This window comes from Saccostrea cucullata, unplaced genomic scaffold, assembly GCF_032062105.1.
Source record: "Saccostrea cucullata isolate Sc308-1 unplaced genomic scaffold, CSIRO_AGI_Scuc_v1 ctg469, whole genome shotgun sequence".
Lineage (NCBI taxonomy): Eukaryota > Metazoa > Mollusca > Bivalvia > Ostreida > Ostreidae > Saccostrea > Saccostrea cuccullata.
The window spans coordinates 304,497-317,670 of NW_026927600.1; the positions used below are offsets into that span (position 1 = coordinate 304,497).

Consider the following 13,174-nt stretch of genomic DNA (forward strand, 5'->3'; position numbering starts at 1 on the left):
CTCAGAGTAAGCTTGGTTATCTCGAAAAGACCAGGACTTGGCAAAACATTCTGGAAAAGGAAAACGTCCAAATTGATTCCCAATGTAAATCTCATCGGCGTACCTCTGTATCAGAGGCGATCAGATGTTGACAAAGTTATGACCGTTCTTCAAAAACACCGTGATAAAGATGGAAGAAATCTTGTCCACATTGATATTTCTCCAGAGGTTACTAAAGTGCATTTTAAGATTTATTATATGCATGTCTTTTTCATATTAGTTTATGTACATGCATATTGAATAAACGAATTATGTTTCAGGTTTCTGAAGGCGTAGATTACCTTTTGTTCAACCTGGTGATAATCAAAACTTTGATTGACAGTTCAGGAAATATATGGATAAGAAAACCAGAAGACGTTTATATCATTGAATACTTATGTGTTCAAGAGGTATAGTCAGAGGACTCATAGTTTTGTTTATATACAGCTGTATACAAGTACATATTCCTTGAATCAATAGATAAGATACTAAAAACTTTTTCGAAATTTAATAGGTCGGAAAATTTCACAAAATACTAGAGATTCTACCAGTGATGGAATGTAGATCCCCCAAAGAAAGTATTCACACAGAAAAACTTTCAGGTAAATGTTTTTCTTTGTGAAATTTGAATGGAAATTGTTTTACTAGTAAACAACAGTTATGGCTTATAATGATTAGTTTTAACACAATTTGTTTTTTTTTTCATTTGAAGACAAAGACCAGGGATTTGATCATGAAGAATTCAAGTCAGAAGTATTTCAAAGACCATACCAATATTTAAAGAAGTTTAAAACAAAAAATCTAACCGGCAGTTTCCGTTACAAAAGTCCAGATGGAAATCCAAAGGATTGTTTGGATATTCTTCTAAGGTATGATTATTGCCAGGATTTGGCGCTTATTTTGATTGTGCATTTTATGATAATATCTTCTAGAAATACCATTAAACAGGGCATGCTTACTTATCTTAGGCACCTGATACCATCTCTGGAATTTCCAGGGGGGTCCTTTTTCATACTTTCTTCTTAAATTTGTATAGTTTAAAGATTTTTTTTAGATCGATCTCTGATCGTTATCTTCAGTGTGATAAATTCTGTGAATTACCAGGTAAATTATTGATAATTTTTCTAATAGATCATGATAATATATTTTCCTTAATACGCTATTTAGATCACCTGAGTCGAAGGCTCAAGTCAGCTTTTTTGATCAAAATTTGTCCGTTGTCTGTCGTTGTTGGTGTTGGTGTTATTGTCGTCGTTTTCACATTTTCATCTTCTTCTCACAAACCACTGGGCTGACTCAACTAAACCTAGTACAGAGAATCTTTGGGTAAAGGGATTCAAGTTTGTTCAAATCAAAGTAATGTCCTCTTCCAAGGGGAGATAATTATGAATTAGTAAAAAATCTTTCTCTCAAGAACCACTGGGCCGGGAAAGATGAAACTCATGTGGAATCATCCTCAGGTAGTGCAGATTCAAGTTTATACAAATCATGATCCCCTGACATAGGATGGGCCACAATTTGAGATCAAATTTTAACATAGGAATACATAGGATTTTTTTTTCATAAAAATCTTCTCAAGAACCACTGGGCTAGAAATATGAAACTCATGTGGAAGCATCCTCAGATAGTGTTTATTCAAGTTTTGATCAAATCATGACCCCCCGGGGGTATGGTGGGGCCACAATGGGGATCAAAGTTTCACAGGAATACATAAGGAAAATCTTTAAAAATCCTCTTCTCCAGACCCCAGGGCCAGGAAATATGAAACTCATTTGGGAGCATCCTCTTGTAATATAGATTCAAGTATGTTAATATTATGGCCCCGGGGAAGGGTGGGGCTACAATGGGGGATAAAAGTTTAATAGTGATACATAGGACAAATCTTTAAAAATCTTCTTCTCCGGAACCACCGGGCCAGGAAATATGAAACTCATGTGGAAGCATCTTCTTGTAGTATAGATTCAAGAGTGTTAAAATCATGACCCGGGAAAGGGTAGGGTATCAAAGTTTATCATAGGAATACATAGAACAAATCTTCAAAAATCTTCTCAAGAACAACAGAACAACAAAGCCATGATTGATCATCAAAATAAAAGCATCAAAAAGGTAATTCAGATTTAGATTTGTTCAAATCATAGCCAAGCAGGAGAATAGAGGAGCCATTAAAGTGGATCATAGTTATACAATGGAATATAAAGGCTACATCAATCAAAATTTTCATTTTATATACAGCAAAGCCTTGATTTGATTTGAACATACTTTATTATGTAAGAAATACATAAACGGATTGGGCAGCAGGCATGGTCAATATAAGCCCTCTCCAAAACAGCAAAGCCTTATTTATCATAATGATCAATTTAAAAACATTCTTAGGAATTGTAGATTTGAGTTTGAACCCCCTTCCTGGGAACCCTTTTTTACATTTAACTTTTCAAAACTGAATTGATTTTTGCTATTACTTTGCCAGTTGCTAGGTAAGCGATGTGACCCCTGTTAATGTGCCTCTTGTTATATTTCTAAGAACTCATTTTCAAAATACATGTAAATTCAATTATATTCACAGATTTTGTGGAGTTCAAGACCCCACCTGGTCAGAGTTGAAGCAATTTGTTCGCTTTCTGAACAGGCAACTTGTGGACTACGAAAGAAGTAACTTTTGTACAGCTGCTTCGGAGCAAGACCTACCAGGATTCTGCTCATTTGTTGTGCGCTTTCTCGTGAGAATGTCTGAGGTATTGGATTGGTATTTTGCTAAACAATTGATTTTTTTCAGTACAAATGTTCTTAAATTGACATGTGTATTTAAACTTCGAAAAAATTTTGAATATTTACATAGAATAAAGTAAAGAAAGTTCTAATTATTTATGGTAAATAAGGGGGTTGAAAAATATACTTTATGGTTTTAAGATTACTGATTTTATCATTTTAAAGGATTTTGCAACAAGATCAATAGAAATAAGTGAGCAACTAGGCCAAGAAGCTATGCGAATGAATGTGGATCTAGATGACTTAAAGAATTATGAAATGAGAAGATCTTGGGAGGATGGGTATATTGTTTTCTTATTTCAAGTATCTACGTAGTCCTAAATACTAGTAATCTGTAAAATTATTCTAGCGTCTAGTCTCTTGCGAGAATGAATTGGTCATTTGGTGACATACTCTCAAGATTATAATCATACTACTGATAGCCAGTACAATCAAGGCCAGAGGGCCTGTTTTCAACATCTTTTCAATTGTTTTTTAAGTAAATGACTATGCTCACCTTTGCTTTGTGAAGGTCACATCCTTACCTATTTTTCAATGCTGATGGAGGAACATTTACTTTTGCTGGGTTTAACATACAAGAAGAAACCTTAAACCTCATTGACCAGAAGACCAATTCCATATTAGAGGAAAAGATACTCACAAAAGAATTATATGATGCATTGAAGCTCCAGAAAGTTGAACTTAATGAGCAGATGTCTTCACTTTCTAGGTAACTTAAGCCAGGTGTTACATCTAAAAAATTTAAGAGCTGAATTAAACGATGCTTATGTTAACGTGGTAGTTAAGAGTGGTTAAAAAATTTACGCTCAATACTTTTCCTTATATGCATATTTATTACATTTTATCTTTTAATTTTTGATAAATCATTTTAAATCAATGTTTATGAGTAAAATTTGAGAGATCAAATATTGTCAATTCTATGTTGTTCTACAATTTTGTAATTAATGTTTTTATGACGTCAGAGTTTTAACGATCACAATTATAAAATTCAAAAACTAATTGGTCTTATAATTTACACAATTTAACATTTTTATCATGTTTTAAAAGCAAATCCTTGTTGTTTAATGAAATATATAATATATGTTTCCATTTTATATTTTTTAAATATTTTATTAGGAAGAAACTGCTTGAAAAGATGTGGAAGTGTATGGGCAAGTTTGACTATGAGCACGATCCGGACACAACTTACGAAGTTACAGCGGATAACGTGAAGAAGATGCTAGCTATATATATGAGATTCAGGTTCAATGTAGATCTTTTAAATAACATTTTTTATCTTGTGTGAGTTTTATATTTGGCTGTTGTATTTTTTTTGGGGGGGGGGATAAGGATCAAAATGCAAGGCTTCTCCACAATCAGTCATTATTCCTGTGCCAAAGCTAGAAAGTCGCTTTTTGATGTTCATATAAACTGTTCAATATACAATACTAATATGATATACATGTACAGTACTTTTTTAACGTCAATTTTATATATTATGCTTTATTAGGAATATTGTTGTATCACCAAACTGACCTTTATTTGAAACAAGAACTAATAAATAAAGACTTAATAATAAAAAATAATCATATTTCAAAGGAAATATTCACTCAAGCACAATTTCATATTCCATACTCATGCGGATGAATTAGGTAAGATATCAAAGTCTTTGAATATAAGAATACACAAATTTCTCATGAAATTTTATGTTAAAGGGATTTTGAATGGAAACATATATATAATATTTTGTTACGGAGATATTTTGAAAAGATGAATTTATCATATTACTTGAGAGACACTCAAGAATCTTGGATATCTAGTTCATTTCTGACAAGTGAGTGTTATATATTTAGCTGTATTGCGGTGTCATTTTTATCATTTGGAACAAGTTTGAATAACTTTATTTGGATAAAACATACATGCGTATGCCCAGGGATCTGGTTTTGTGGATGATATTTTTTTAAAAAAAAAAAGTATTTACCGGATTACATGCTTTAAGTTTGTACATTATTGCCATACATGTAGGTCACCCACTATATTTAAGTATACACATCTGATTTAATACTAACGTGATGTGATAACTAACTGATAACTAACTGTTTTCAAAACTTTTTAATATTTTACAGGGCTGGCATTCCCGTCGTTATTATGGGTGAAACTGGGTGTGGTAAAACAAGGTTGATCAAATATCTTTCTCAGCTACAATGTCCTGAGAGCCACTTCCAGAGTATGATTTTAATGAAGGTACTTGAATAATGCCAAGGAAAATCTTTCATCAATTTCGTCAATTTCATCGACTCTGAGGATGTATGGAACCTTTGATTGTATAATTTTTTTTAAATTATGATATTTGTATTTTCAGATTCATGGGGGGACGACAGAAGAAGACATAAAGAATAAGCTATTTTTAGCAAATGATATAGCACAGGAAAATGTTACCAAGTTTGGTGGTGATATTTTTACCATCTTATTCTTTGATGAGGCAAACACTACTGAACATATTGGACTTATAAAAGAAGTGATGTGTGATGGATCTTTTCAAGGAGCACCAATTGAACTTTGCCCTTCACTGAAAATCATCGCTGCCTGTAATCCATATCGAAGGTTTCTTGTTTTTTCCTTTCGTTAAAAACTGGTTTTTAAAAAAAAATAATTATAGTAATATTTAGAATTTTACGTACTTAAAGTGTTCGCAACGTGATCAGCCAGCATACTTTCAACCATCAATACATGTACATGTAGCCTGCAACTGAAGTTATTTTGTATTATATGAACAGCCCTAATCATCTGTTCGTTTCTCTTTTTAGGCACTTAGTATTGGGGGAGGTATAGGCACGAGATTTAGCCCCACACATTTTTTTAAATATAAGCTTTTTTGTAGAAAATATTAATTGTATTCAGTGGTTGCCTTTTTTCTGTTACAGCATGCAGCATAGTCAAAATAAGGATTTTCATGTTTTGAGAATTATTTTTTTTCTGTTAAGTATTTCTGGTGATCACAATTTTCCCCTCGATCCCCCCCCTTTCGAATACGATACCGATACTACCTGCGTACAATCTACTCAATATTCTTGTAGTGGAGAAAGATCGGGCGGTCTTAACTGATACAAAAAAAAATCATTTTGCCTTTTTGTACTGTTTTACCCTTAAATCAAGGTCATTAATTTAAGATATGTTTACTGACAGAAAAAGTGTATGTTTTGTGTTTGGTCCTGTAACTTTCCAGAGGAAAAACAAAATTTAATAAGATATTTACCCTGAAATATCTAAGGAGTAGAGGAAATGTAATGACGTTGGGCCAATTTTATTTTATTGAAGTATCGAAACTTTTAATAAAAGAACACCTCTTCTCATATGTTCACACATAAGAACAGAATAATGATGAGGGGAAGATTATTGTTCCATGCCTACCAGGTAGTTCATGGCATTTGATGTACATGCATTTACATCAATCTAACATTCACAAGTCTTGAGGGTATATACATGTATATTTGACCTCATAAGAATCCTTTTTAAGGTATATATGAGAATTATTAATTCTTACGTGCTCCCTTCCTTCATTCATAAAAATATTAAAACATCTTAACCTGTATTTAATCCGAATAGGGCTTATACCTGGTGTGATTCACATTAAGACAAGATGTCACTGATGGAAAAGTAAAAAAAATTATGCTCTATTTCATCTGTATGAAAAAACAATACAAGAAATATGTATGTATATTGTTTAACCCCCCCCCCCTTTTCAAGATTTTTTCACTCATATAGAGACGTCACCACTCGACGAGCAAGAGCTGCAAATTTTCTCCTATTCACGTCTCCGCCAATGAGCAGTGAGGATCTTCTTCAGTGCAAGCACCTTTTGCAACACTATATATCGGTTAATCCCCTCATCCAAAAGGCAAGTCTTCAAGTCGGACAGATTTGGATTCGAACCCGCAAACTCCTAATTATTCCGACTCTAGAGTAGGTGTTCTTATCACTGCGCCACGCAGAAACACAACAAAATATACAATCATTTCACACTAACCGTTGTCAACTGATTTTATTGTTATAACAGGCACGGTGAAGATGTTATCAAACGTTTGGAGGAAGCAGGTCTTGGATACCGTGTTGATGCAACAGACACAGTCGATAAACTTGGTAATCATTTTTATAAATCATTTCCTGCTGAGTATTCTTTGCTGATTTGTTGTAATTTATTTGAACTCATTTTACCAAATGTCGTAATATTTTTAAGGTAAAATACCAATGCGACATCTTGTGTACAGAGTACAACCACTTCCGTCAAGTATGTTGAGTTTAGTATGGGACTTCGGACAACTTGATTCGTCAACTGAAGAACAGTACATAATGCAAATGGCAAAGAAACACGTAAATATACCTCTGTTCAAAATAATTTTAACCATAACCTATGAACAATTCTACTTTAATACGTATTATGCATTGATGACTATGCTGCAGTGTATTACTGCGCGAGAGCCAAATTCCTTTCAATGAATTTTTAGCTCACCTGAGCCAAAGGCTCAAGTGAGCTTTTCTGATCAAAATTTGTCTGTTGTCTGTCGTTGTTGTTGTATTGTCGTCGTCGTTGGCGTTGTCGTAAACTTTTTACATTTTCATCTTCTTCTCAAGAACCACTGGGCCAATTTCAACCAAACTTGCCACAAAGTATCGTTGGGTGAAGGGGATTCAATTTTGTTCAAATGAAGGGCCAAGCCCTCTTCAAAGGGGAGATAATTATGAATTAGTGAAAAATTAATGGCATTTCTAATTAAAAAAAAAACGTCTTCTCAAGAACCACTGTGACCCATGAAAGATGAAACTCATGTAGAATCATCCTTAGGTAGTGTAATTCAAGTTTGTTCAAATCATGACCCCCGGGGTATGGTGGGGCCACAATGGCCAAGCCAAAGTTTAGCATAGAAATGTATAGAAAAAGTCATTAAAAATCTTCTCAAGAATAACAAATTCATGATTAATCATATTTACATGGAAGCATCCTCAGGTAGTGTAGATTCAAGTTTGTTCAAATCATGACCCCCGGGGTTAGGGCGGGGCCACAACGGCCGACCCAATTTTACGTAGAAATATATAGGAAAATTCTTTAAAATCTTCTTCTTAAGAATAGTAAAGCCATGATTGGTCATATTTATATGGAAGCATCCTCAGGTAGTGTGGATTCAAGTTTGTTCAAATCATGACCCCCGGGGGTAGGGTGGGGCCACAATGGCCGACCAAAGTTTTACATAGAAATATATGGGAAAATTCTTGAAAAATCTTTTCAAGAATAACAAAGCCATGATTGATCATATTTATATGGAAGCATCCTCAGTTAGTGTAGATTCAAGTTTGTTTAAATCATAACTCCCCGGGGGTAGGGCGGGGACACAATGGTTGACCAAATTCTTTAAGAATCTTCTTCAGAATAGCAAACCCATGATTGGTCATGTATTTATATGGAAGCATTCTGGGGTAGTGTATATTTCAAATTTGTGCCCTCAAGTTTCAAGATTCAAGTTTTAAAGCATGTACACATACCCTCTCACCTTTTAGGAATGGTTGGGACTACTTTTGGGTTTAAACTTTTCAATAATAAACTAATATCTGCTTTTATGCTAGCCACAGTGCTCAGGTGAGCGATGTGGCACATGTGCTTCTTGTTTCATGCTATAATAAAAGTTAAAGTTAGATTTTTGGGAAATTGCTCCCCCCCCCAGCTGCATGCCTGTAGGGTTTCCTTAAATAGTAAACATTTTTTAATGTGCAGACTGATGAGCAAATGGAAATTTCACAACGACCAATAACAGCTATTAGAGGAACTTTCAATCTTCGAAACACAAACAACATTCAAACTGTTGTGTGCAAAGTTCTTCAAGAATCACAAGACTACATGAGAAATGAGAAGGTACAGTTTATTTTCAAGATGGAAACACTGCCATTTTATAAGTGACTTTAACTGCCTCAGAAGAATAAAAATTTCTGTTAAAGTATCCTATTAGGTAAAAAGAGCAAATAGTGTTATGGAGCTGTGTCAGATTTGTTTGGAAAGCAGTATTTTTAATTTTAACTTTAAATAATTTGGTACGTTTTCAAATAAATCTCACAAATATCAATGATTTTGCCTAGAACTTCGATAATTTGTTCTGAGATACAAAATCTATGTATTTATAAAGAAAAATACCAAAACTTTTATCCGTAGAAAGGGGAATAAATACGGTCATTGATTTAAAAGTGTACCATTTGATATCAAGTTGTGTTGATAATAAGTACAGTATGTTAATTATTGTGAGGCTCTCAAATAAACTTGCCCGACCAATGAACAAAACTGTATCAAAACACCGAATTTACCCGCACAGAAAAGTGGTGTTAACTTCCACAGAAACATTTTATGCTTCGATGTTTCGGATGTCTGAATGGTGTTAAGGTCTCACACAAGGAAATAATTTCACTTTTTAATACATGTACCTTAAAAAATCTGTTCCTATACAAATCGATACAAAAAAGTCTTAACATTTCTTATGTTTTGCTGAGCGGGCATAAAAAATCGATGTTGGACCGCTGAGTGAGATGTCGGACCATGATGAGAATGTTGGAACGCTTCATAAGAATTCGTGGAGCTTAATACTCATTTTTTTTCACGCGGTGGTGTTGATGATGAGAGCCCGAGGTTATATGAAGCCGTACGAAAGACACATGTATATCAAAAATTAAATAAAATTAAAGGTATAACAAAACATTTAATTAGTTCTCAGGCAAAATGTATTGAAGGCCGATATTAGCTCTTAATTATTTTATATTAGTTTTTTGTATTTTTTCAAAGAAAAAAATACAAAATAATTCATATAAAATGTTCAAGAGCTAATGTGGGCCTTTCAAATGCTGAAATCATTGTTTAAAAAGGTTGACTCAGAGATCTATAAATAAAAAGTTGGTGTGGCATTCCTCAATCCATTAATATTTGCTAAAGATATAGATATTCTCAGACATGAGTCCAAAATTTAAATAGTTGACCTACAAAAATTGCTGAAAATGAAAAAGAAAAATAAATTGTCTCTATGTATATAGAAATTCATTTGACCAAGTTCATTTTGATTGGCTATTTCCTTGCGTAAGACCTTAAACTCAACATTGCTTTAATCCTTTGGACCAGCATTTCGAAAATGCTTAAGCGTAATATGACGCTTTTGTATAAGAATCATTTAGAGAAGGTCTATTGAACTTAATAGGAATCGCAGAGGAAGGGAAGCTTTACATACAAAAAAACATTTCACGTAGAAAACCTTCCGTATTCTTCAAATGTGATGTATCATGATAGATATTAGTCCTTCGTGTATGCATTGTGATCCTCATATGCACATAAGAATAATTATTTTTAAAATTTGCTTCAGAACGAATGCAGCTTTGTCAGTTTAAGAGACGTAGAAAGAGCCCTTTCTGTAATGATGTGGTTCCGCAGACACAAAATTATGGATGAATTAGAAAAGCTTTCTGAAGTGGATGAGATTGTAAGATGATGAAGAATTATTTAATTTAAATTTTCAGTTTTAAGTATCTGTTTCTTTTCCGTTTCTTATAATTGCTATAGTATATTGCTTGATCTTAGATTTTTGATCATGAAAACATCCTCATGAAAGGAAATCACGTCTACAAGGGTTCTCCTTATCTTCCTTCGAATTCATAATACTGTAACATTTCCAGATAATTTTTTAGTATAATAATTCGGTACTTTCCCAAAAACAGCATATTTTTGATATTGTTCATTTTTTTTCAAAAGTATTAAACTGTCTTTTTTAAACAGAAACTGAGTAGAGACACGAGGGCTCTGGTGTTGTCATCAGGGGTATGTTACCACGCGGCACTGAAAGACAAGGCGAAATACAGGGAACACATTGTCAATTTTTTTAAGGAACCGTTGCATATTCCTGGTTTGGCCCAACAATTTCTTAACGAAATATCCAGGTACTTAATAACTTTGTAAACACGAGGTAAGTAGTTAAGCATTGTTGTTTAATTTTTCTTACATTTTTTATTGACTTGAAAATTTTATCTAAAATATTTTCAAAACATCCAAAATATATGGTTGTCTAATGTTCATTATTTGTTTTTAGATGTCAAGATCTCATCTTGAAAAACGTTCGGCTAAACAGAAAGATTGCAAAAAATACAGCTCTGAAGGAAAATGTATTCATGATGGTGATATGTATCGAACTGAAGATACCGCTTTTTCTTGTCGGTAAACCTGGCAGTTCGAAGTCTTTGTCAAAAATGGTTGTTGATGAAGCAATGCAAGGAGATTTTTCCTATGGGGAGCTATTTCATAATTTTAAGAAGGTATGTGTAAGAATATGGTTTAATTATTACAACTGTATCATGGGAGACATATTTCTCTGCTTTATAAATTAGTTGCTGATATTTCAAGTATATATTTCAGCTGGATAATATTACTTCTGAAACCTTTCTCTATATCCTAATTAGACTATAGATAAGCTTATGTGATATCGAAATATTGAATTATTTTAAAAACATAAAGAAATCTTCAACTTCAATCACAGTTTATAATAATAATGAATATGTAACTTTCTAAATAACCGAGTTTCTTGTCTCGATAGTAGTATAAGCGGCCTGGTTGGGTGGGTCAACCCAGTGCACTTTTGGCCCTGGGGGATAGGTGGGTCAAGGGAGTGCAGGTTGGGGGTCTGGGGATAGGGAGGTCAACTGATTACAGCCCTAACCCTAACCCCTAACCCTAATCCTAACCCTAACCCTGGGGCTAGGTGGGTCACAGTACACAGTCCTATATGTCCAATAGGGCGCTTACACTGTACTAGCTTCTTTTTTTTACTACGCTGCTACTACGGTTCAACGCTGCTACTACGATTTGGTAGCAAGTCAAGAATGTGATTATGACGTCACGTTTTCATTCACAGTCAAAGCCTAGCCAGTTCAAACTGGATTTTCCGAAAACAATAACAACACAATACAGACAATAACAGATTTTATTCAGAATAAAATACATACAGAATTTACTTTTTCTTCTTCCGTGCCTTTTTCAGGGATCTGTAATCAATCACTCTGTTACACCCCAAAGTTGACAATAAATATTGAAGACAGTCTTAAAGCGGCTACGAGTATTCAGGTAGTAGGCGTAAGTGTCTGGAATCCTTCTCTTTTCCAGGTCCAGGAACAAATCTTGAAGACAGTCTTCTGAATTTCTGTACCAGATACTTCTATCCAGAATACCAAGATCACCCTCGATTGACCATCTGTATTTTGTAGGACCATTCAATCCCTCAAGACAGCTGAACACTAAGTTTCTTGTCTTAGGATAATCTTCAGCATGATTTTTTTTTCTTCTTTCAAACCACACTCTTTGGCTATATTCTCTTTGGATAGATTCTGTGGAATGGATTTTAAAATTTATGAAATCCTGTATGGCTTCTTCTTGGGTTTTCATCCAATGTCCCTTCTTGTCAGTATAGTCTTCAATAAAGCAACGATACTCCGTTTCCTCTATCATATTTTTTGCCTGCTCCATTTTACCTGTGTCTAGTTCCAAGTGCTCACGCAGAGTGATCCTCAATGTCCAGCGCTGGTTTATATAGCATGGGTTTGTTTAAGGTCGTGTGCAAAAATAAGTTGGCATTACGCTTTGATCGTACTGTGTACGTCTCTGTACACTGTCTAGTCAGCGACCTTACCTATGCATTGTGACGTCATCCACTGTATAAATAAGGCTTTTCACCGACTTTCGGCTCATTTTACAGTCAGAGCCATCAGCTCTTGGGCATGGATTCTACTAGAGAAAAACAGTTACATGCTCAACGATTATTGAAATGGAAAAGAAGGGAGAGAGAATTAGATCAAATTCTTTATGAGAAAAGAGAGCAAGAATTAAAGCTCAGGGGAAAAAAGCCGAAATATTAAAGAGAAGAGCTCTACTAGAACAACAACAAAGACAACTACAGCATCAACAAAGGACTAGGGCGCATGAGGGACCAAAATCACCTATTCATTCACCACCGAAACCCAAGGCGATTTCCAAGTATTATCAAGTAAGACTTAATAAAACTATACAATCCAAGAAATTTAAAGCTAAGGAAAATATCTATACAGTCAATTTCAAAGAGTTTCCAGAGGAGGAAAACAGAGGATTCGTTCGTCGATTGTTACAAACGGTCAAATCGGAAATGCAGTGTAATCCTTACGATTACCTACGCCTGAACATACGCCACAATTCTTTGGATTCAGAAATTGGTACGAGTTTACGCAATGTAAACGTTTGAACGAGGACCTCATTTTAGACAAGATAGAAGCCGTGCAACAATCCAAAAAGGAGTTCAAACTGGGCGACGGCTCCATGGAATTCGATTTGTTTCATGTCAAGTATTCTGAGGGCAGTGGTGGAGACAGA

The 13,174-nt window shown here is 34.3% G+C and overlaps 1 protein-coding gene across 1 annotated transcript; it reads left to right on the forward strand.

Moving 5' to 3' along the window:
• Window positions 1-3,919: 3,919 nt before the first annotated feature.
• On the forward strand, window positions 3,920-11,000 carry LOC134274916 (E3 ubiquitin-protein ligase rnf213-beta-like). Its single transcript, XM_062757156.1, has 9 exons — window positions 3,920-4,026; window positions 4,890-5,007; window positions 5,126-5,367; window positions 6,821-6,903; window positions 7,001-7,134; window positions 8,531-8,668; window positions 10,152-10,268; window positions 10,562-10,603; window positions 10,872-11,000. Exons 1-9 carry the CDS (start codon window positions 3,920-3,922, stop codon window positions 10,998-11,000), a joined length of 1,110 nt encoding a protein of 369 aa, XP_062613140.1.
• Window positions 11,001-13,174: the final 2,174 nt, after the last annotated feature.